Source organism: Vigna umbellata, chromosome 3, assembly GCF_029865625.1.
Source record: "Vigna umbellata cultivar VRB3 chromosome 3, Vumbellata_1.0, whole genome shotgun sequence".
Taxonomy (NCBI): domain Eukaryota; kingdom Viridiplantae; phylum Streptophyta; class Magnoliopsida; order Fabales; family Fabaceae; genus Vigna; species Vigna umbellata.
Genome location: NC_142167.1, coordinates 56,503,689 through 56,526,997, shown reverse-complemented (window position 1 = coordinate 56,526,997; position 23,309 = coordinate 56,503,689). Strand labels below are relative to the sequence as shown.

The following is a 23,309-nucleotide window of genomic DNA, read 5'->3' as shown; positions in this document are numbered from 1 at the left end:
CGTTATGCTTCTGAAAGATTATGTGACATCTATACAAAAGGCAAACAAACAAGAATGTCTTTTAAAATTAAAAGAGAAATGTCTACTACCACACCTCTTGAATTATTGCATATGGACTTGTTTGGTCCCTCTAGAGTCAGGAGTCTCGGTGGTAATTTGTATGGTTTGGTGATCGTTGATGACTACTCTCGTTATACCTGAACTTTCTTTATTTCTGCCAAAAGTGAAACTTTCAGGGTGTTCAAGAAATTTGCTGCTGTAATACAAAATGAAAAGGAACTCAGAATAAAATCCATAAGGAGTGATCATGGCAAAGAATTCTAGAACGAAATGTTTGATGACTACTGTGCGGAAATGGGAATCTCTCATAATTTTTCTACACCAAGGACCGCTTAACAGAATGGAGTCGTGGAAAGGAAGAATAGAGCATTGGAAGAGCTGGCAAGAACTATGCTCAATGAGAGAGACTTACCAAAATACTTCTGAGCGGATGCTGTAAGCACAACTTGCTATGTACTGAACAAAACAGTGATCAGATCAATGTTGAAACTAACTCCCTACGAATTGTTCAAGGGAAGAAAGCCAAACATCACACTGTTTCATGCTCACATTAATTGCGTATTCAGTTAAGGAGCTTAATTGGTTATAAATCTGTTACAAGTATTTAATGTAACCGATTATATTAAGAGAGTAATCGATTAAATTGCGTCTGAATTGACTAAAACTATATATAGACGCATTGATTGGATTTCTGTAAGACAATTGAGATTAAAATTTTCATATCTGATTTAGATTGTGCTAAAAAGTTTTACAGAGGTGATCAAACGCTCCAAGAAACAAGAAATTGAAGTGGTGCACTATTCTTGAAGATTTCTTTAGAGACAAGCTTGACTGATTTGAAGAATCTGATCTTTCTGTACAACTGAGGAGCTTATTGTGTAATTAGGAGAAGTTTCGTAATCTGTGTTTTGTTGTTCCTGTGCGTGTTGCTAGGAAGAAGAACGAGGAGTTCTTGTACTTTGAAAGGGTTCTCAAAGGGGTGATTGCAGGAGAGGATTGTTCTTGCTGCAGGGTTTTTGTATTTGGCTATATTAGATTAGTGAGTTAGAGAGGTGATTCACATTTTGACAGTATAGTCGCTGTAAAGCCCTTGTTGTAAAAACTCAGATCTCTATAGTGCAAATTGGCTTTCAATCTCAGGTTGATTGAAAGGAAACTGGATGTAAGCATTGAGGCCGAACTAGTATAAAACTCAGAGTTTGATTTTTCTTCTCCCTATCTCTCTACATTAACCGATTACATACTGTCATCATTCGAATATGCATACTGTTATATTGCATACACATTACTTGCTATTCAGGAAAAGTTTAAAGATTCATCCTATTTGCGAAAAAGATCTGAAAAGCGAGTATTTTTATAAAACACCAATTCACCCCCCCCCCCTCTCTTGGTGTTGAGAAACAAAGCTCATCATTTCTAACAAAAGAAACAAACCACCGTCTCCAAATCCTCTTGTAAGCCGAATACAAGTCCTTAGCTTGTCTAACTTGTGAACTGCAATGACTACAATATCTTTTAAAAGATTTACATATATCGTGCCCGACTCCTTATTCAATCTATTGTGATAACAATTATGCTATCCACATTGCCAAGAATCCCACCTTTCATGAGACAACCAAACATATAGACATAGACTGCTACATTACTAGACAAAAGCTTCAAGATGGTCTCATTCTTCATGTGTCTTCTGCCAATCAAGTTGTTGACTTTTTCACCAAGTCTTTTTATCCTTCTCCTTTTAACACTATTGTATCCAAGCTAAACATGCATAATATCCATGTTCATCTTGAGGGAGGGTGATAAAGATCTAAACAAATCTCTTCTTCTGTTGTAACTATTTTTAGTTTTCCTTCCTTGTATATATTTCTCTATTTTTGCTTCCATAGTAACATACATTGCTTAACTTCATTCTCAATAATACTTTTCTCTTGAGCCTTTTATCAAATACTTACATTATATGCTTCTTTTGTTTGAGCATACATATTCAATAGGAAGAAATTGCCAATGTACTTGAGTAACTTTAATTGACTTTTGGAATTAGCTCCAATAGAAAATTATTTTCAAAAGAGAGCTCATGTATATTATTATGCTTGGAATGAGAGCAACAAGTTCTAGCTATGTTGACAAAGGAAAAAAAGTGCTACTTTTAATGCCAAGATAGTTCATCTTGTTGTTATCAATTATGATCTCATTCCTACTAATCCATTCCAAGTGAAAGATTTTCCAAACATTATCCAAGGAATGAATAAGAATTGGAATCATTAGTAGATCAAGTAACCAAGACCAAATTCTACTCGCCACGCAACATTCTAAAAAAGATGAATCATAAAAGCCCTTGCTTTCTCAAAATATCATTAGTTGGTAGCTTGCTAAAGATCAACCTTCACAACATGGAAAGATCTAGAAAAGGGTATAGCATTATGGTAAATAGATTTTTACCATCCAACACCTGCTGAGGCATCTTTACTGTGCTGATAAGCCCATCTACCAAGCAACATATTACTAGAGGTGTCAACTTGACCCATGACCCATAGGTTAACCCTAACCCATTCTTTCAAAAGTCCCATTTTAGGAAGTCACTCAAGTGGAGGCCAAAAACAGTCCCAATCCCCAAAGTCCCTTGTCAAGTGAGTTAGGATCATGGTTAAAGTGAGTTTAGCCGCACTAAATAAACTTATGTCTACTTTAATTTTCAAACCTATTTACTTTTCACAAATTCATAATTTAGTTATTCAAGACTCAAATTCTTTATATCATTAGATTTTATATATATTTTTAATTTAAGAAAAAAATATAAGATTATTTTTCATGTTAAAAATTCAATTTCAAGAAATTATGAATTTGATTATTTTCTTAATTATTTATTGATTACTGTTATTAATTTTTCAGTGCAGTATTTATAACCATAATTTTTCAGTGCAGTATTTTCTTAATTATTTATTGATCACTGTTATTTTTTTTAAAGAGGGTCTAAGTTATGGTTACTTTTTCTAATATGAAATTTCTTTTTCTAAAAATATACCCACTAAAAATATTATTTAATTAGATATTTAATTAAATGTTTTTTAAAATATTTAATTTAATATTAATCATCAACTTTTAACTTATTAAAAATAAATCATAATTCAATTTTAATGTGAAAATTATTTACAAGTAGATTTTAGTTGATATATCTAATATGAATAATCTAATCATAAAAATTTTGAATAAATTCAAACTCGAAAATTTAAATAATAAATTTAAACAACGTTTTACTACTCATTCACTTATTTTAATTCATCTGCATGCTAAAGAGGGTTTCAAGGGTTTTTGCACCAAACTAGGCATATTTGCCTATAATATTACCAAAATGGGCAAATTCAACCAAATTTACGAAAATGGGGAAGTCGTGAGGGGCCCAAACGACTTCAAATGAAGAAGTCGTGCCCCTCCTGCACGACTTCACACTGTTCATAGCAACAGTGTTGAAGTCGTGCACCCCAAAAACGACTTCTGGGTCCTGTAATCGATTACCATTCTTTGGTAATCGATTACACAATGTTGAAATCCTGACCCCTGCAAGACTGAAAATGGACGAGCGTTCACTGAAAATGGACGAGCGTCCACTTCTCCTGCCGAGCGTCCACTTAGCTAGATGGACGAACGTCCTCTTAGCTTTCTGGACGAGCGTTCTCTCTACCTGTCTGGACGAGCGTCGTCGAGATGCGCTCAGTGGACGCTCGGCAGAAGAAGTGGATGCTCGTCCATTTTCAGTGAACGCTCGTCCATTTTCAGTCTTGCATGGGTCAGGATTTCAACATTGTGTAATCGATTACCAAAAAATGGTAATCGATTACAGGACCCAGAAGTCGTTTTTGGGGTGCACGACTTCAACACTGTTGCTATGAACAGTGTGAAGTCGTGCAGGGGGGTCACGACTTCTTCATTTGAAGTTGTTTGGATCCCCCACGACTTCACTTTTAGTCAATTTTTGCCTACTTTGGTAATAAATACCACATTTTTGCCTACTTTGGTAACAAAGCCGGGTTTCAAGAGTATTTTCACCACACATATAATCTTCCTAGATATTACGCTTGGATTGGAATGACTAGGAGAGGTTGTGCCTTATGCAAGGTAATCCCATATTTCTCAGATATATCCATGTCTTGTAGCTTTTGTCCATCTTTCAGCTTCCAATTATAGTTGCATAGAAGAGAGGCCAATACAATATGCACAGTTCTGGAAGCCAATGGCAATCCAGGACAGATCCTTCTTCCTGCTCCAAAGGGTATTAGTTCAAAATCTTGACCCTTAAAATCAAGGTCACTTTCCAAGAATCTTTCAGGTCTGAATTCATCTGGGTTTGTCCAAATACTTGTATCTCTTCCCATGGCCCATACATTAACCAGAATTTGGGAACTTTTAGGTACCATGAAGTCACATAGTTCAACATCAACTTCTGTCTTGTGTGGCACTAACATTGGGGCAGGTGGATGCAAGCGGAAACTTTCCTTCACCACTGCTTGTAGGTAAGGAAGCTTTGAGATATGTGATTCTTCTAGTTGCTCACCTTTGACAAGGACTTGGTGAAGCTCTTCCCTCACTTTTTCTAGCTTTTCTGGGTTACGTAGCAACTCAGCCATCGCCCATTCTATCGAGCCTGATGTTGTGTCTATTCCAGCAACAAATAAATCCTGACATATGTGGCCAATTAGTAAAATAATATATATCACATAAAAATTTTACACACACGCACACTCACCAGAAACAAATGCAGAACATGAGTGCGAGTCACTTGTGAATTGTCATCAAGCATGAGTTCCAACACAGAATCCAACACGTCCTTGCATGCCTTGGCTTCATTTTCTAATGCCCTTAAACGCAATCTTTCTTCTACGAGTCCATCAAAAAACGCAATTAACTTTTCAAAGTAACCATTCATTCTTCTCCGAGCACCCTGTGGATCAAGCATGCGAAAGATTGGAAAAAAGTCAACAACATTAGGCCTTCCAGCTTCTTCCATGATGCCCCAAATGATGTCCTTGAACTCTTGAGACTTGTCAGAAGCGTAATGAGCTAAATCCATTGAGAAGAAAGTGTTTGATATGGAATTAAGCACAGTTGTGAAGGAAGTCTCACCAATATCCACGGCTTCACCTTTCTGACATCTTTCCTTGACATAATCCATCAATTCTTGCACCTTCCTTTGTCGACAAACTTGTGTGAACTGAAGCTGCTGGGAAGAGAACACTTTGGTGGCACAAACTCTCCTAAGGGCCCTCCACGGTGCTGAAGGTGGAGTCCACACCACTGAAAGTGTGTGATGATCAAGAGCTCGAACCGCATCTGGGGTTGTCCTGTTGGAAAAAATTTGATCTTTTTTTTGCAGTACTTCTCTGGCAACATGTGGAGAGGAAATGACTATGGTGGTAATACTGCCAAGCTTGAGACTCATAATAGGACCATAAATTTGAGAAAGTTTGGTAAGTGCTTGGTGAGGCTGATTTCCAAGCTCCAAGATGTTTCCTATGATGGGAAAAGGGTGAGGCCCTGGAGGGTATTTTGAGGTTTTCATCGGTTTGAAGGTTGAGATGAGTACATGAATGGTTACACACACTATAGTGATTTGAAGAAGTGGAAGAAGGTACTCCATTGTTTTGCTTCTCTTGTGTGCACTGAGAGATTGATTCTTGAGACACTGAGAGGTATTCAAAGCTTAACTTCACCTAACAGAGTATATAGTGAAATACATGTGAAAAACGTGCGTGCTACTTGACAAAAAGTATTATTGTTCAGAATTCCACTAGTAAAAAATCTGCTTTTTAACGTGCCATATAGGTTTCGATTTTATCAAAACCGAAGCATATAAAAATGCGGTGGCATAAATGTAATAAAAACGAATGTTTATGCCTCGGTTCCAGGACACCCGAAGCAGAAAGGGTCTTTTACCTCGATTATAAAATAAACCGAAGCATAATTACCATTATTTTATGCAAGTCGGACCTTTTGTCTAACACACCTTTTCTGGAAATGTCTATTGCCTCGGTTGAGAGAGAGACGAGACATAAAGGCCTCAAATCTACTTTTTTGAACAGTTTAAAAAATCACTATTACCTCGGGTCCTTGGGAGCTGGTGTCAAAAGATTCACAGGCTTCGGTTATAATGTTAACCGAGGCATAAACGTTTGAATTAATTGTCATTTACTTTTTTTTTTATTTTTCTCTGAGTACCTTAGGCATCGGGGCGCTGATAACCGAGGTAGTATCACTTGGTTAACTTAAGAAATTTTAACCTACGTTATTCATTCTCTTCTTCGCAGCCTCGCGTTCTTCTTCTTTCTTGCGTTCTCCTTCTTCTTCCTTATGCAAGAGTCGTTCTTCATCTTCCTTGAGGCCATTGCTGCTTCGTCTTCCTCACAGGCTATTGTTGCCGCCTCTCCCCTCTGCCTCGTCGCTTGCTGCCAACATCTTCGTCGCCGTGCAATCGCCTCCGCTTCCGCCTCACTCGTAGCACCTCTGCCTCTGTCGTCGCACCTCTGTTGTGGTTGTGGCAGCCACGGTAAGTTGTTTGTGCTGTTGGGAGTGAAGCAGCTTCTCGATAACAACTCCTAGGGTTCTAATCCACGATTACCTTTTCAAGCTGGTTCTGATCGGCAATTCCGGCGTAGGGAAGTCCAACCTTCTCTCGCGCTTCACGCGGAACGAGTTCAATTTGGAGTCCAAGTCTACCATAGGAGTTGAGTTCGCCACCAAGAGTTTGAATATCGATTCCAAGGTCATCAAGGCTCAGATTTGGGACACCGCTGGCCAGGAAATGTCTATTTTCTTTTCCATTCAATTACTCTTTCTACAAACTTCGATTTGTCATTTTCTGTTGGGACTGCTTTCTTTGCTGCTGTTGTTATTTCTTATTACTGTTTTCAATTATTCGGATTTTGATGGCGGATACCTCTTTGATTCACTGTTTTGGTTGCTTGATTTAGTCGATTAATTTCGATGACATTGTGGTGAAGGATTGGAGTTTTGTTGCTCTGGTGCTGCATTTGTGGATTTGTGTGATTTGATTTTGTTTATGGAATTGGAATTAGGGATATTTTTTCTCAGTATGACCATAATGCATGCTTGAATATTTGACATACTGCTAAATCAATAATCACGACTACTGAAGATTGATATGAACTACAAAATATGAAGTTTTCTGCTTGTTTGTTTTCCTGACTGTGTTCTTCAAGCTATAAAGCTTGTAAGATATCTAGGTTTTGCTCCCCCGTAGAAAGCATTTCTGTTTTGCATGTGATGAACTTTTGTTAATCTGATTTACATAAGCTGTAGGCTAAGTATTTTCTTTTCATGCCTCACTTATCAGGTTGGTCTTTCATCTCTCAATTTAGGAATATGTCCAAAATTGAGTACACTCAGCATTGAAGCACCTTATATGGTTTCACTTGAGTTGAAAGGATGTGGTGTACTATCTGAAGCATTCATTAATTGTCCACTCTTAACATCTCTCGATGCTTCCTTTTGCAGGTCATCTATACATTATTTTCCTATTTATCCTTTCTAAAACATTTTCTCTGAACATCTCTAGACTCTTTCTTCTGCAATGCTGATTGACTTTTTACTGTTTGGAATTCTAGCCAACTAACTGATGATTGCTTATCTGCTACAACTGTCTCATGCCCACTGATTGAGTCATTGATACTGATGTCATGCCCATCAATTGGTTCAGACGGTCTTCGATCTTTATTTTGTCTTCCAAATTTGATTGTTCTTGACTTATCATACACTTTCTTGGTGAACTTGCAACCTGTTTTTGATTCTTGTTTACAGCTAAAGGTTAGAGTTACCATAGCATGGTTTCTTATTCTTGTACATTCTTTTAATCACGAATATTGCTAATGAGATGGGTTTAGAACAATCATACCTTTTTTTTATAATCAGTAATGTGTACTGTTATCATGGTATCTTATTTCCATAATTCCAATCTGTCATTTCCCTTTCGTTTCATTATTGATAATTTGGCATTTTATATTAGTGTTATTGTTTTTATTATCTTCATTTGCTGATAGTGCTACTTTTTTTTCTCCTCTTTCATGAAGGTGTTAAAGCTGCAAGCATGCAAATATCTCACTAAAACAACACTTGAACCACTTTACAAAGGAGGCGTCTTAAAATACTGTATGAATTTTCTAATCCCAAGTTCACTTTTTCTTTCATTATGTTATACAGATGAAGGCGTCTTTAAAGGGTGATTTTTATAAGCCGACATTTGGTGGCTTTGTGGACTTGGATTTGATAAAGGATAAGAAAATTTCTCTTAGGAGTTTGGTATGTGCAAATATGTAACAATTACTCTATTGGGTTTTTTGCATGTAACATTTATTAGAACTGATTAGTGTTTTGATTGTGTTTACTAAATGACAGATTAATCACTTAGTAGTGGAAAGTTTTGGAGCAGGAGGAAAGACAATCATATTGTCTCGAGTTTATGCACAACTTGTAGTGTTAAAGCAAGCTCATCTTTTTGTGTTCAACAATGGCACTGAACCAATCACCATGGAAAAGCTAAAAGTGGGACATGAAATCTGCTCAAATAAAATGATTAGCTAGAAATCAATTAGTATCCAGAAGATAATTTATACCTTATCATATACACTGTAAACAAAAACAAAAAGTAGAAACATAATCTTCTTCACATTTTTTTTTATCAGAGAAGTACTAAGACGATCATGTTTAGAAAAATATGATCAGAAGATATTGTGTTAGGCTTTTATGTTATTTTACATCAGTAGATTAAGAGTTCCAAATTGTGTTACCCCATGCTTATTAAATTTGTGCTGTAATTCTCATATGCTTTTGGCCCATTGTATTAATTTGTACTGCGAGCGGTGGAAAATTGGAACTCTGACATGATCTTTGCTTTATTATTTTCTTTTATTTTCTTTTTAGTATGGATTGTATTAATATGTACCGTGAGCGGTGGAAAATTGGAACTCTGACATGATCTTTGCTTTATTATTTTAATTCTGGATTCAGGGCATGGACAAAGTTACCTTTATGCATGAGATACTGGCTCGGTTCAAAAGGAACCAAGGCGTAAAGTCCTTCCAAAAAAAAATCTACATCGGTTTCCTTTAAACCGAGGTAAAATCATATAACTTTTTGCCTTGGTTGTAGACTTTTTGCCTCGTCTTTATATGCCTCGGTTCAGGAACCGCTGCCTATGGACGAAAATAACCGCTGTCGTTGTCCCTGACTGCACTAGTGTTCGCTTTACTTTTATTTTTTTTATAGTTGTTTTTTTGGGCATATTGTAACGTTTCAATTTTTATAGTATTCACACGATTAATATTACAAAACAGTCAACTCAAAAAAACTCTATAAGATGTTATTACATATATCTATATATAACTTATAATACCAAAAGATATACAAGATCATACACGACTATAAGATATTACACTGAACCAAAAGTGTAATAGGAATTTTGAAAAATGAATAAAACTTGAAACCAAACGTTTTACTCTACGTCTTAGCTCTACCTCTTCCTAGTCCCTACTCACCAGAGACATCTCTTAAGGTAATACTATTTAGGTAATCATTACAAAAGATGAAACAAGAACACACAAATAGACAAAGACCAAAGGGTAAGCTAAAGTACCAAATAATAAAACATACAAATGAAAATTTAACATTTGACATATATACAAATTATATCATTCAATCACAAGACAAGCACAACCATATATACAAAGACTTGACCATCCAAATATATGTATTGATGTCAGACTATGACAAGTTGTACATTTGTTGTTGTAGAATAATTGTCTCCCAAGCTACCACACAAGATTAGTTTGTTTACCACTTGTGGCAAAAGAATGAAACCATAGAGTAGGACCTCCTACTGCTCCTCACCACATAATCCCCTTCTCTACCTGAGATGGAGTGATTATTGGAGCGTCAAGATAACTTCCAACACTGAGTCCTTACATCAATACATCACACTACTAAACGCCACCTTAAAATTTAATCAGGAGAACCAATGAATTATGTCAAACATATAACTACAGAATACCACAATGGAGCCTCACCATGAGGTCCATGGAATTACACCAAGCATCAATATCATACCAACAACCAAAATTCATTACAAATCTTCATATCTTACTTAAAGTAGTATCATATGTACCCCCATATTCATCAATCATCAACATATATAATATCTACCCTCATTTGATGAATCTATGATAAAACAATCTTAAAAAAATAACTTCTATAGAAAGCTTAAAAGAAAACCTAAAACTGTAGAAAAAGTTAAGCCAATAATCTCAACCAAGGGGGGGGTGAATTGGTTATTCCTATAAAAAATTTGTTCTTTTAAAAGCTTTTTGAAATCTTTGAAGTTTTCTTGGAATGCAATAAAACAAGTATATGAACACTATTAAAAGAGAAGGGATAGCAAGATCAACACATGTATTTATACTGGTTCAGCCAAGCCTACATCTAGTGTTCCTTCAATCAACCTGAGTTGAAGGGAACCACTATAATGATAGAGTTATACAAGCAAGAATACAGAGAACTTCTCTCTCAAATGCACTCTCCTTTACCAACTCAATATCCCTTATAGCACAAGACGTGAACACCTCACGGTCTCAACCTAGAAAGCAATCTCAACTCTAAGAACTAGAACATACAAGGTTCTATTCTTGGCTCACAGCAACAAGGAAGCACAATCTTCTTGATTGCAGATGAATACTGATCTATACATAACATACTAGATATGCAGATTTGATCAACAATGTGTAAGCACAATGTTCTTGCAAGAATATTTATGAATTTCCTTCCAAATGATTGATTTTGATTCTCCAAGAATTCTAGTACGCTCCTGCAAATAATTCTGAATACACAAGTTAGTTATGAAATTGTAAGATCATAAAATCATGTTGAAGCAGAGAACAATGCGTCTATTTATAGATTTTCAATATTTGACGTAGTTTAATCGATTAAGCACATAATGTAATCTGTTAAGATTTTCCTTCTGCTTTAACAGTTTTACATCTGTATCAAATTTAACATATTAAAAACGCATGCAATCGATTATACAAATCAAACAGGCCAACAATATTCAAAATGTGACTGTTATTGACAGTTATGGCTTTTCAAGAAAATGATTTTCACAAGTAATGCATTTTAACGATTAGGAAAATAATGTAATCGGTTAAGTTCCATACTTAAGCAAATTTGAAAACATTTTCCATTCTAAACACTTCAATGCACTCAACAAACATGTACTGGCATAGCAACATGTTTTAATCGATTATACAATTAATGTAATCGGTTAAAACATAATTGTTTTGCCCATATTATGCATATGCTGAAATCTGATGAAATATAACAGATTATGTAAACAGTGTAATCGATTATTTCAATGATTCATTACAAATCAATGAATGCATATAACAATCATTTCAAGCATAAACACAGACATAATCAAGCAATTGTTTTGTCATTTGTTGTGCAAGAAACTATAAAACATTTATTTTGTTTTTAATAAAAAAACATGTATGTGAGAGATGAGTTCACCTATACACGGCTCCCCGTATAAAAAAACAAATATTGAAAAACAGTAAAAGTAAGAAGAATTGCAAAACAAAAGTTTGGCAAAGGCTCTTGGCACTGAGTGACACATCCTTGTTGTTGAGAGTCATTCTTCTCGCAAAGTTGGCGCTTGAGTGCCACCTTTGTGTCATTGAGTGCCAAGCCTTTTGCAAATCTAGCGCTTGAGCGTCGTTGGGCTACCGCTAAGCGCTATACCAGAAGACAATACACTCTAAAACTTATATTGTGTAAGACAATCTAAACAAAAAAAAAACTTCTTAACGTATAGAAATCTTAAAAGAAAACCTAAAACAAATATTGAAAAACCGTAAAATCAAGAAGAATTGCAAAACAAAAAGCTTGGAAAAGGATCCTAGCACTAAGTGGCACATCCTTGTCGTTGAACATCATTCTTCTCGCAAAGTTGGTGCTTGAGCATCGTTGGGCTACCATTGAGCGCCATACCAAAAGACAACACACTCCAAAACTTATTCTCTTGCACTCAAGACCTATCCAATTGACCAAATTGATATTCTAAACACTAGAATTGTTTCATAAACATTTTATAACTAAAATGGAATACCAATGTGCCCAATTGTCCAGGAACAAGGTCCAATAAAACAAATTAACAACTCAAACTCATACATGCTTATTTCATATATCACATACCACATTTTAGTGAACTAAGAAGCTACGTAAGTCCTAAATACCACTAACAAAGACCTCTAAAAATTCAATTCACTCAAACAACACTCCCTACAAAAATTCACCTGCCAAACCCTCACTTTTAGACCAAAACCAAGCAAGACCAAAAGTTAACCAAGTCCTAATTTGCACACACTTGTACCACTAACCTTAAAATAATTCAACAAGCAATTAGCACAAAATTTAACATGTTATTCCACAAACTCTAGAACCAAACAAATACACATTCAACATAATTCACATCAGTAACTTCACATACCAATTTATAAATTTATAATAAAATCAAGCATACAACATAAGTTAACAAAACATTAACAACAACAAAACTTTGAAATTAGCTTCTCTTACCTTACAGAGGACCCATCTTTTCTATAAGAGCTAAGATGACTCCACCAGCTCAAGGAACTCTATATGCACCTACAACTCACAAAAACAAGATCAGGGGATATCATTAGAACCACTGATCAACAAAAGAGTCTTATAGAAGACTCAGATGACACATGCAAAAACACTACGGTTCACATGCAAAGGAAAACAGACAGACAAAAGAAAAAGAGTAGAAACTAACTTACTCTTTTGGAGAAATTGATCAGGTAGACTTGAATATCTCGCTGTTGTGATCACTTAGGAAGTCTTTGATCTTCAAATAGATGAACGCAGGAGAAGAAATCCTAAAAGAAGTTAGATAACTCTAGAAAAGTGGTTTCTAGAGAGATTATATGTTTTAAAATAATGAAACTTGTTTATAATGAAACTATTTATATTAAAATCGTTTAATATTAAAATAATCGAGTCTCAATATTTTTAAACTACTACCACTTCCAAATACCATTTTCTAGGTCTTTACATTTTCTCCCACAAGAAAATTTTTTGTCCTCGAAAATTCACTCATCAAGTAAAAAGAAAAGTATGCTCTCCAAGTTTACTCTTATCATACCCATCTAGCTTGACCGAGATACTACTCCTAACAACTTGATTGATTGAAAACATTGCCTTTACGTTAAATACTATAGTGTTAATAGTGTAGATTGGTCTAGCCCTTTTGATGAAGACAACTACTCAACCTCAACTTAAAACTTGAATGATTATTTTCGTCTGATCCACTAAAATTGTATCTACCTAAACTGAACTCACCTTCCATATATCATCTACTACTATTGTAAGTTCTTCCAAAAACTAAATATAGCCTTAGGTCTTAATCTGATACATGCTGGATATCTCTTCACATCATCTTATTCACTCTTTGAATCGTCACCCAGCTAACTTGATCACCCTCAATTTCTGATCTACTGCCAAATGTTTACAGTCTTAATCACCCATCCCTAGTGTACTGAAGGAAAACGAAAACGGTTGTTTTTGACAATATGCAGCAGTTTTCGAACCGAGGTATATATTAACGAGGTTAAAGATAGTGGACTTTTGGCTTTGGTTCCAATTGAGGCAATAGACTAAAGGTTTCTTCTTTGGTTCCCCAGTGACTGAAGTAGTAAAGAAGAAGAAAAAAGGGGAGGGGTTTTGACCTTGCTTCAATCGAGATAATAAGGTGGGTCTATGGCAACAGTTCAAACAAAAACTGAGGTTGTAGATTGCTTTATACCTCGGTTTTTGCCACATCCGAGACCTATACTCTGCCATTGTTTTTAATAGCATGTCTATTTTTATGACATCCACTATCACAAAAACAGACTTGCATATAAAACATAATATTTACAACATAGATTCAACACAATAGTCAATATTTACAGCACATAATGTTTAAAGTCTATAATAACTATAAATCAAGTCAACTAATATGTGCTAATGTATTTTAAATGCTAATAACTACGCACTATTGTATAATCTGATTAGATGTTTAGCAAATGTCTTCCTTAGGAAAGTAAGGGACTTCTTAGGAATTGGATTAGGAGACTTGAATCTTTGCATAAGACACATGATTTTAATTAGTGTATATGAATTCTAAATGATGGAGAAAAACAAAATTCATGAAATCCAAATATTATCGTTTTTCAACCACTTTTAATATGGGCACGAATATTGTGTGCAATCCAATACATTACGTAGTATCCGCACTCATATGACCCACTTTGTCTATTACACTACAATATATCATCATAGTTATAAAAGTTAATGAAGATCATCAGAACAAAACAATTATAAGAAAATATGGACCAAAATGTCAAGCCTTGAGAGCCAACCATGCAAGCTTTTTAGTCTTAGCAGTTGATCTCATGGACAACATCATATGTGCTGCAAGGGAACTATTAAAAAATGGCTTTAGCATACATTTATAAAACAAATAAAGTGCAAACATTGAGGTTCTTACCAATCTACTACTTGTCTGAGATGATTGGGAGGGGACTTGTGCAATGAGCAGACATAACAGTGTTCTTCGGTATAGAAACAACAAGTAGTTGTCAATGGTGATTGAAATTAATAATAACTTAAGTGTTATATACTAAAATCACATATTGAACTTTGAAGTTATCAAACTTCACTTACCCAGATATATAAGGGACAAAATATATCTCATTTCCCCTTCCAAAACTGTGGGTGAGATATGTTTGGATGTCATCAAATTTATTTCCTTTGTGAGTGCCTTGGGGATCAATGAACCCGTAAACGTTATTGTTCCCTATTGAAAATAGAATGGCTTAATTTCTCACACCAAGAGGGGCGTGAATTGCTGAAATGTAAAAACAATCTTCATCATTGTTTTCCCATGCAATATAAGCTTTCCTTTGTTTCCTGTTCTTATCCTGATGATACTTGGAGAATTCTTTCTGCTTGTTCTTCAAGTCTGGACAGTCAGGCTTGATATGACCATTCTTTCCACATTCCTAACATTGAACAGCGTTGCTTCTTGAATTCTTCTTTCCTTCTCTTGAGAAACTTGCATTGTTAGTTGCAGTACTTTTATTTTTCTTGAATCTGCCAAATTTTCTTACCATCATATTCATCATTTCTTTTTCTTGTATATCTGCATCTGAATCAGTTTCAGATTCATGAATTTTTGTAGCTTTCTTGCTTGCGGCTTTTAGAGCAATAGATTTCTTCTCTTCAATTTCTTCTTCCTCCTTTAGCCTTCCAAGCTCCAATTCATGTTATCTTAGCTTGCCAAACAGGGTTGCCATATTCATGCTTGTAAGATCTCTTGATTCAGATATAGTAGTGACTTTTAGTTTCCAGTTTCTATTGAGGCTTTTCAAGATCTTTATGTTGATGTCTTCTTTATCAAACACTTTCCTGAGAGCCATGAGGTGATTGACTCTGTGTGTGAATTGCTTATGTACCTCGTAGATCGTCTCACTAGCCTTCATTCTGAATAACTCATATTCTTGTATGAGAGAATTCTTTCTGGCCCTTTTCACTTCATTCGTTCCTTCATGTGTCACTTCAAGAACCTCCCACATTTCTTTGGCAGTCTTGCATTGTGATATCTTGAAAAATCCATCCATGGTTAGTGCAGAAGCAATAACATTTCTAGCCTTATCATCATATTGAGCTCTTCGATTCTCATCTTGAGTCCACTCAGAAAAGTTTTTCAAAACAGTTTTTCCATTTACAACATGAGTTGGCTCAAATGGACTGTTTAGAGTTGCATCCCAAATTCCGTTATCCACGGATTCAAGAAAGATTTACATCCTAATTTTCCAGAAAGCATAATTTTCTCCAGCAAATAGTGGTGGTCTATTTGTGGATGCATCTTCACCAAAGGTTTGAAAATTTAAAGCCATTTCTCAGGATCAGTCGGTTTAAAGAAAAAGATAATCGACTTGTTTTTCAAATATCTTATGAAAACCAGCTCTGGTGCATATTTTTGAAAATAGATTGGCTTAATTTCTCACACCAAGAGGGGGTGAATTGGTGAAATGTAAAAACAAAGTTTTCTTTAAATCTTTTTGGCAAAGTGGATGCCTTTATAAGCTTTCCTGAAACGCAAGGAAACATATTTGTTTATGCAGTGGAAATATAATCGATTAAATACAGTAAGAAGTCGACTGAATAAAAAGTGCAGGGATAGATATATCAAACGCTGAGTTTTTATACTGGTTCGGCCAAGCCTACATCCAGTGTCCTTCCAACTACAGGAAGCCAATGCACTATAATGATCAAGGTTTTTACAACAAGGTTTTTATAGCGACCTCACGTCAAAAATATAAAACACCTCTCTAACCCTCTAATCAAAATATAGGCATATACAAAATAGACTAGCAACAAGAATCCCCTCTCTTGATGCCAAACCCTTTGAGCCACCCTTAAAGTCAAGAACGCAACACGCTCTTTTTCCTGTAATCACAACAGGGAAACCTCAATCCAATCTTTACAAGATTGTAGCCTCTGTAAGTGCAGTTAACTTGCTCTTCAAGAATCCACAAGTAAATGATCACCACGGTCACTTCTTGTTTCTTGGAGCTCTTTCTCTTGTAAGAATGCACTTTCTGCAAAATATATCACAAACTGTTAGATTCACAAAAGTTCTTACAGAAATCAAATTCTCGTCAATTTATAGATTTTCACAATTTTGACGCATTTTAATCGACTAAGCTACTAATGGAGTCGAATATAGCAATTTTGTTATAGCAGTTAGCAGTAGTCAATGCAGTTAATTGAATGGACAATTAGTGTAGTCGAATCACAATAAATGTTTGGTCAACATATTCAAAAATATAGTCGTTGTAACATTTAACTCAAGCATTAACAGAATTTCAAAATTGTAACAAACTTAGTCGAATGCAGGTTTCATGTAATCGAGTATTCAACACAGTTAAACAAAGTTTTGAAAAACTTTCTCTTTGAAAATACTCACAACACACTTTGAAAAAGTTTGTGCAAAGCCACGAGTTTTAATCGACTCACCCCATAATGAAGTCGACTTAAAACTATTGTTTTGCTACACAATGAAAAGTTCAACATAAGTGTTTGTGGTTTTCCTTCTATAAAACATCAGACATGCATTCACTAATAAAATCAAGTATATAGCATAGTGAAATGCAATGTATCAACACAATCATGTTCTCAATGCTTTTAAACAGATTTACATATTGATTAAAACATATAGCATGTAAGCAATAGAACATGTAACACATAAACAACATATGTGTTATTAATTATGTTGTCATCATTAAAAACCAGAAGCTCTGAGATTGTAGGTTCAGCTAAACCAATGCTCTTCCTATCAACAATCTCAACCGCGTGAACCAAATTGAACCGCACATAACATATTTCATATGTGACAGAGCAATTAGGAATATAATCACAATAATAGTCCAATAATCTCAAGGAAACATCACAATCTTCATAATTACCAACCCAACAGATTTAAGCTTCCATTACAACCAATTGCAACCAATAAAAACGAATTATGTACATTAGTAAATCTCAAACGAAAATGCAGAGGACCTGGAACAAAATTTATAATCCAAATTGAGAACGAAACAAGAATAAAATGTAAATGGAAACCAAATTGTTTAAGCAAAACCTGTTACAAACAAAAAACGAAACTCGGCCAAAATGGGAGAACAAAAAACACATGAAAAGTAGAACGAATTATGAATAAACAAAAATCGAAACTGAATTAAAATTGTAAAATGACATTGGAATGGCAAATGAAAATCGAATTGGATTTGGAAACGAAGAATAACAAGAACGCAAACTATAAATTACTAATCAACAAAGGAAATTTGAATAAGGAACAATGAAAAATTACAAAGAAATAAAGCAAAACCTAAGGGAGCATTCTTCACGTCCAAGAGCTTCAATGGAACAATAGTATATGTTTTTTAAGTGTAAAATGCAATAGAGAGCTGTTGGGCACTCCACCTTAGGTTAGCAAGTCAACCCCTAAAATGAGCTTTAACCAAATTGACCAAAAATAGGTCCAATAGTGCTAAGTTTAACCCAAAAAAAAAGAAAACGAAATTGATATTGCAATTAAACTAAAATGCTGATGTGGAAAATGGTTGTTGACGTGGCAACTTTTTTGGAGTCCCAAAATATAATCCTAAAATTGCCCTGAAAATAATAACGGGAATAATTAAGCTCAGATAATTCAAATTAATTAAAATAAGAATTAATTGTCAAATTAAGCCCAAATATAAAAAGTGAGGAAATATTGAACAATTAAGCACAATTCACTAATTACATTTGGTGTGGAAAGCTAAGTGAATAAGACAAAATAATGACTCATCAATAATGTCATCTACTGAGACTTTGACCTCATCCTTTGATAGCTCCATGCAAACAACAAGAGTCGCTACCTGAAACATTGTTCCATGAGTCGTCAGCATCATCCCATTACCATCTAAAACATATAGGAGACATGGACAAGTGTGGTCCATGTCATCCTCTAGGACGACTCGAGCTAAACAACTTCCTTTACTGCTTCTACCTATCAGAGGAAATGTTAGCTCATACAAATAATAAATTATTGAACAAAAATGTTTATTAATTTTACCTACAGGAAGCACAACATGTTTTGCCATAGGAGATGGTTGTGAAAGCATCCCATAACTCTCAAATTGCTGGTGAAACTGGCGCATAATTCTTTCAGTCACTTCTAAAGTGACTTCATCATACAATTGTGACCTAATCTTCTTTGTGATCTCTTGTGTCAACCTTTCTTCATACTCTTGGTTGTGTGTGTATGAAGTGTGGTGCGAGGAGCTTCCAAAATAATCTTTAATGTCTACATTAGTTCAAACAGCATGCACTCGTCCAGGGTGCTTAGGTCGTCCAATTGTAGTAGTAAGAATATCATGACGATCTTCTAGAGTGAATTGGCCTTGGGAGCTTTGCTCAACCAAGGAGTCTTGTAACATAAAAAACACTAATATTCTTTAAAAACTTCAAAGTAATATGTATAATAAAATTATTATTATTATAGGATAAGTGATATCTTACAATTCTTGCTGATATTTCTCGTGCTGTCTTAGATGGGCTAACTTCCACTTCTCATGTCCTGATGGTGGTGAAGGAGGCTAGGGACTACCACCCTCAAGAAGTGGGGGTTTACCTTCTGTCTTTTGCTTGAGGATTTTCTCTTCAAGCTTCTTATTTCCACCACGAGATAATAAGTGGGGGTATTTATTTTTAGCAATTATACCTTGTGCTTTCTTTGACATAATGAATTAGTTCATATGATATATAATTGTTAATGAAGAATTGAATAATATGAATTATACTAACATGCCATGCCTCTAATGTTCGATTCTCTGAAATTGATACAAACTCTCTTCGTCAATTGTCTTATATTTAGCACATGAAGACTCATTTTTCTTTGCTTCAAAGATATATCTCGAGGTCAATTTAGTCTTAAAACTCCAAAAATTTTCAGCAATAGAGGATGAACATTTATTTCTAAGTGTCGTAACATTTGGAATCTCAAATGTCATCTGCAATAATAAAAATAAATTTGTATCAATACAAAATTATCAATATAAACAAAGCGTAAATCAAATGATAATAATTAACTTACCAATTGGTCATTCCATATTATGTTCTGATCAACTTCGAACATATGATCAAAAGATGGAGTGAGGATATATATTCTGTCACGTGCCAATACTCCTAGATATAATGTAAAGACATCTGTACTTGGGCCAAATGTCACACCAGTGATCACAATAACATCCATAGGTGTCCTCTGACCATTATTTCTTCTGACCATCAGTTGCCTCAACCTGGTGCCTCCTCTAGTGGGTCTAGATGGAGGAGCTTCATCCCCTGATGGATGTGGATGGTCAGCCATATATCTATCAAAATAGATATAAACATGAAAACATAATATTGTCAAACCACATACATTTGAACAATGGAATACAAAACATAGTGTAATCAACCATCCATATCTCTTATATTATACCATAATATCTCATTGATCTAAGAGATTTTGATCTTTGGATGTGGAAAATTAAAGTGATTTAGCTTCTAGATTGACTCTACTATTTTGTATTGTTCTTTTATCATCCAAAGTCTTCATATAGTATGTGCAATTATTGATTTCACAACTTGGACAACATAGAACAGCACACTTTAAACTATTTGCAAGCCACAACAAAGTCTCAGAAGAGTGTGACACTTTGTCAACTTCGAATTTGAACCAAGACATCAATGTTTTGTTATGCGCCATCCAATGTCATTTCTCTTATTATCTTGGATTTTTATCCTTTGTAATGGCTTTGTGTGCTTTCAAAAAAGGAATCACCCTCATCTATGTTGTTCAATATGTATTGATGCGCTTGCAACAATTCTTCGCGATCTTTCGTCACCACATTCACACCTCGGATGATTTTACTTGTAGAACATTTATTCAACCATGATGTACGAGGAACTCATATTGGATTTGTTTTAGTCATGTAATCTGAACAAAACTATATACTTTCTTCAAAAATATACCTTTCAATCATTAAACTGTCAGGACGATATGGATTTTTGACATACCCTTTCAAAATCTTCATATAATGCTCAATAGGATACATCCATCTTAAGTATACTAGTCCACACAACTAGATTTCTCTAACCAAATGAACAAGTAAATGTACCATGATGTCAAAAGAAGATAGGGGGGAAAACATCTCTAGCTGACACAAGATGATAACAATCTCGCCTTGAAGCTCATCTAATTTTGTAGGATCAATGGCTTTTGATGAGTGCATATTTATACCCACTTTTATGTTTTAAAATTAAAATTTTGACGGGATAATTGTGCTTAAATGGTTGATTTTAAGTGAATTTGTGATGATTGAAATTGTTGGGTTTGGGAATTAAAAGAGACGTAAAAGGTGAATTTTAGCGCATAAATTATTCTTGGATATTCTTATATTTATTTTTGCAGCTGAAATATAAGTTTTATTGGTCCAAATGGCAATTCAAGGCCCAAAATCAGATTTTGTTTCGAAAATAATATACAAAGGGGCCAAACAGACAGGCTTTACCCTTGCACCTCCTAAATTTCCCTATATACACTCCTATTTCTGAAATAGGCCCAACAATTAAGCCCAAACACTAAGCCTTTTCTCCTACACCTCCCTAAGTTTCCTATACACACCCCTCCTAAACTAGACTTCACCAGATCATGCCATGTGGCAATCTAAAACCCTAAGTGTTATCCAACCACATGCTGCCACATCACCCTCCTCTACCACATCATCATCATATTCCACCCACTGAAACCCTAATTCCTAATCCTCCTATGCGCCGCCGCCAGTGGCTACCATCAACCGTCACCACCGTCAACCTCCGTCGCGACGCATAATGCATCACTCTGTCACCACCTTGTCGCAACCATCCTCAGAACAACGCCATCACATCTTCATCTTCTTCTCCATTGCGCCAGCAATGCCGCCACTGCTTCAACCTAGCAACCTACATAGCCACCGCATGCCGCACACCACCTTCTTCTACGGCCAATCATCATCTCAGACCTGCAAATCCAAAAATCCAGAAACTCAATCGCGATCTTTATCGCGCCTCTCCTTGCGAGTTCGCCAATCTCGAACCATCCATCATCTTCCCCACAGCACCACCGCGAACAACATCGCGCCACCATGAAACGCGATCTCTCTTGTCAGGACACCACGCCACCGCGCCACCAGCTTCTTCCATGCATAACCATAATCACCCAAAGTCGTTAGTATCCGCACAACCAATGCCATCGCAAGATCAATTCTACCTCCAGTCTTCATCTTCGAGCACCATGGGAATCTGCATCAATGCCAGACCTACAAGAAAAGAAACCAAATAGTCCAGCAGTTCGCGACAACAATGTCGGAAGCCCTTCCTCTTTTCCTCATGAGGACGCAAGAGCAAAGGGGGAAGCCCTTTCCCCAATCTGAAACCCTAATTGGGTGAGAAAGAGGGCTGCCACGTGGCAAGCTCTCATTGGCTGCGCCTTCCTCAGTCAAAGTTGGTCAACACTGCTTAAGTCTGGTCAAAGCTGGTCAACAGGGGTTCTGGTGCAATTTTGGAGAATTCTGAAGGGGCTAAAGTGCAGATAGAGGAAATTTCAGGGCATTTGTGCAATTTTGGAAAGTCATAAAAGATAAAAGATAAAATTCAATTATTGAATTAATTTAATTTATGAATATCAACAGAAAATATCTTCCAAATTATGTTATAATTATCTAAATCTTTTAGTTATTTGGAAGATATAAGATAAAAGATTTTGTCAACTGAATATTCAAAGTCCAAGCCCAATCAAGTCCTATATAAAGAGACCCAGGGGAGGCAGAAGGGGGACTGGACTTCATTAATTCATTCACCACTTCCCTCACTTTTCTTTCATCTTGTATTCAACTCCATTCATGGAGAGCTAAGCATCTAGGGCTATTTTGCTGTAATTTCATTATGGATTCTGAGGTTAGATTGAGTTAATGCAATTGTTTATTTTGATTATTGATTTAAGTTGTTCTCTCTCTCTGTCTTTCATCTCTCTATCAAATTAAAAGCAAAGATTTTTGCATCATAATGTGTTTGAATCTACATGCATATTGATTATATGAGTTCTAGGGTTTCTAGGTTTAATTGAGAATCTACTTTGATTTAATTTAGGAACTTTCATATGATTAAATGGTTTTTACTATCAATTGAGAATGTACTTTGATTGGTAGTAATAATTTCAACTATAATCAATTGAGTACTTACTTTGATTGATTAGCTTTTAACTTGGTTAGGAGATTTAAGAATAGGTAAGATTAAACACAATAGAATTTGATTGAGAATGTACTTTGGTTGAATTTATTGTGAATAATCTAGAAAGGTTTTGCATTTAATTGAGAATTTACTTTGGTTAATTGCATGATCGCCCTCAAATTAATTAAGAATGTACTTTAATTAATTTGAAACTTGAACAATAATCAATTGAACAATGATTTATGAATAACCGATGATGAATCTATCTTGGAAAAGCAGTGGAATTAGCCTATTTCATTATAATCATTTTTAAGTTTCTTATTTGTTCTTTAAACATT

At 35.3% G+C, this 23,309-nt stretch overlaps 1 protein-coding gene and 1 long non-coding RNA gene across 3 annotated transcripts; one reads left to right on the top strand and one right to left on the bottom strand.

Moving 5' to 3' along the window:
- Positions 1–3,825: 3,825 nt before the first annotated feature.
- LOC124821610 (cytochrome P450 76T24-like) lies at positions 3,826–5,822 on the bottom strand. Its single transcript, XM_047293524.2, has 2 exons — positions 4,802–5,822; positions 3,826–4,733 (listed from the first exon to the last, which is right to left on the bottom strand). The coding sequence occupies exons 1-2, from the start codon at positions 5,690–5,692 to the stop codon at positions 4,128–4,130; spliced, it is 1,497 nt and encodes a 498-aa protein (XP_047149480.2). The 5' UTR covers positions 5,693–5,822; the 3' UTR covers positions 3,826–4,127.
- Positions 5,823–7,166: 1,344 nt separating this feature from the next.
- Positions 7,167–8,935, top strand: LOC148203064 (uncharacterized). Of its 2 annotated transcripts, XR_015784583.1 has the most exons (4): positions 7,174–7,566; positions 7,677–7,875; positions 8,139–8,367; positions 8,464–8,935. It is a non-coding gene; the product is annotated as an uncharacterized LOC148203064 (long non-coding RNA). The 2 variants fall into 2 exon arrangements; XR_015784582.1 differs by having other exon boundaries at positions 7,167–7,566; positions 7,677–8,367.
- The last annotated feature ends 14,374 nt before the right edge of the window (positions 8,936–23,309 follow it).

What these genes read in the sequence shown, in the direction of transcription:
- LOC124821610 (XM_047293524.2), bottom strand. Translation starts at nt 5,692, where the DNA reads ATGGAGTACCTTCTTCCACTTCTTCAAATCACTATAGTGTGTGTAACC. An exon ending in ATGTTCTGCATTTGTTTCTG is followed by an intron (nt 4,734 to 4,801) that starts GTGAGTGTGCGT and finishes CACATATGTCAG; the next exon opens with GATTTATTTGTTGCTGGAAT.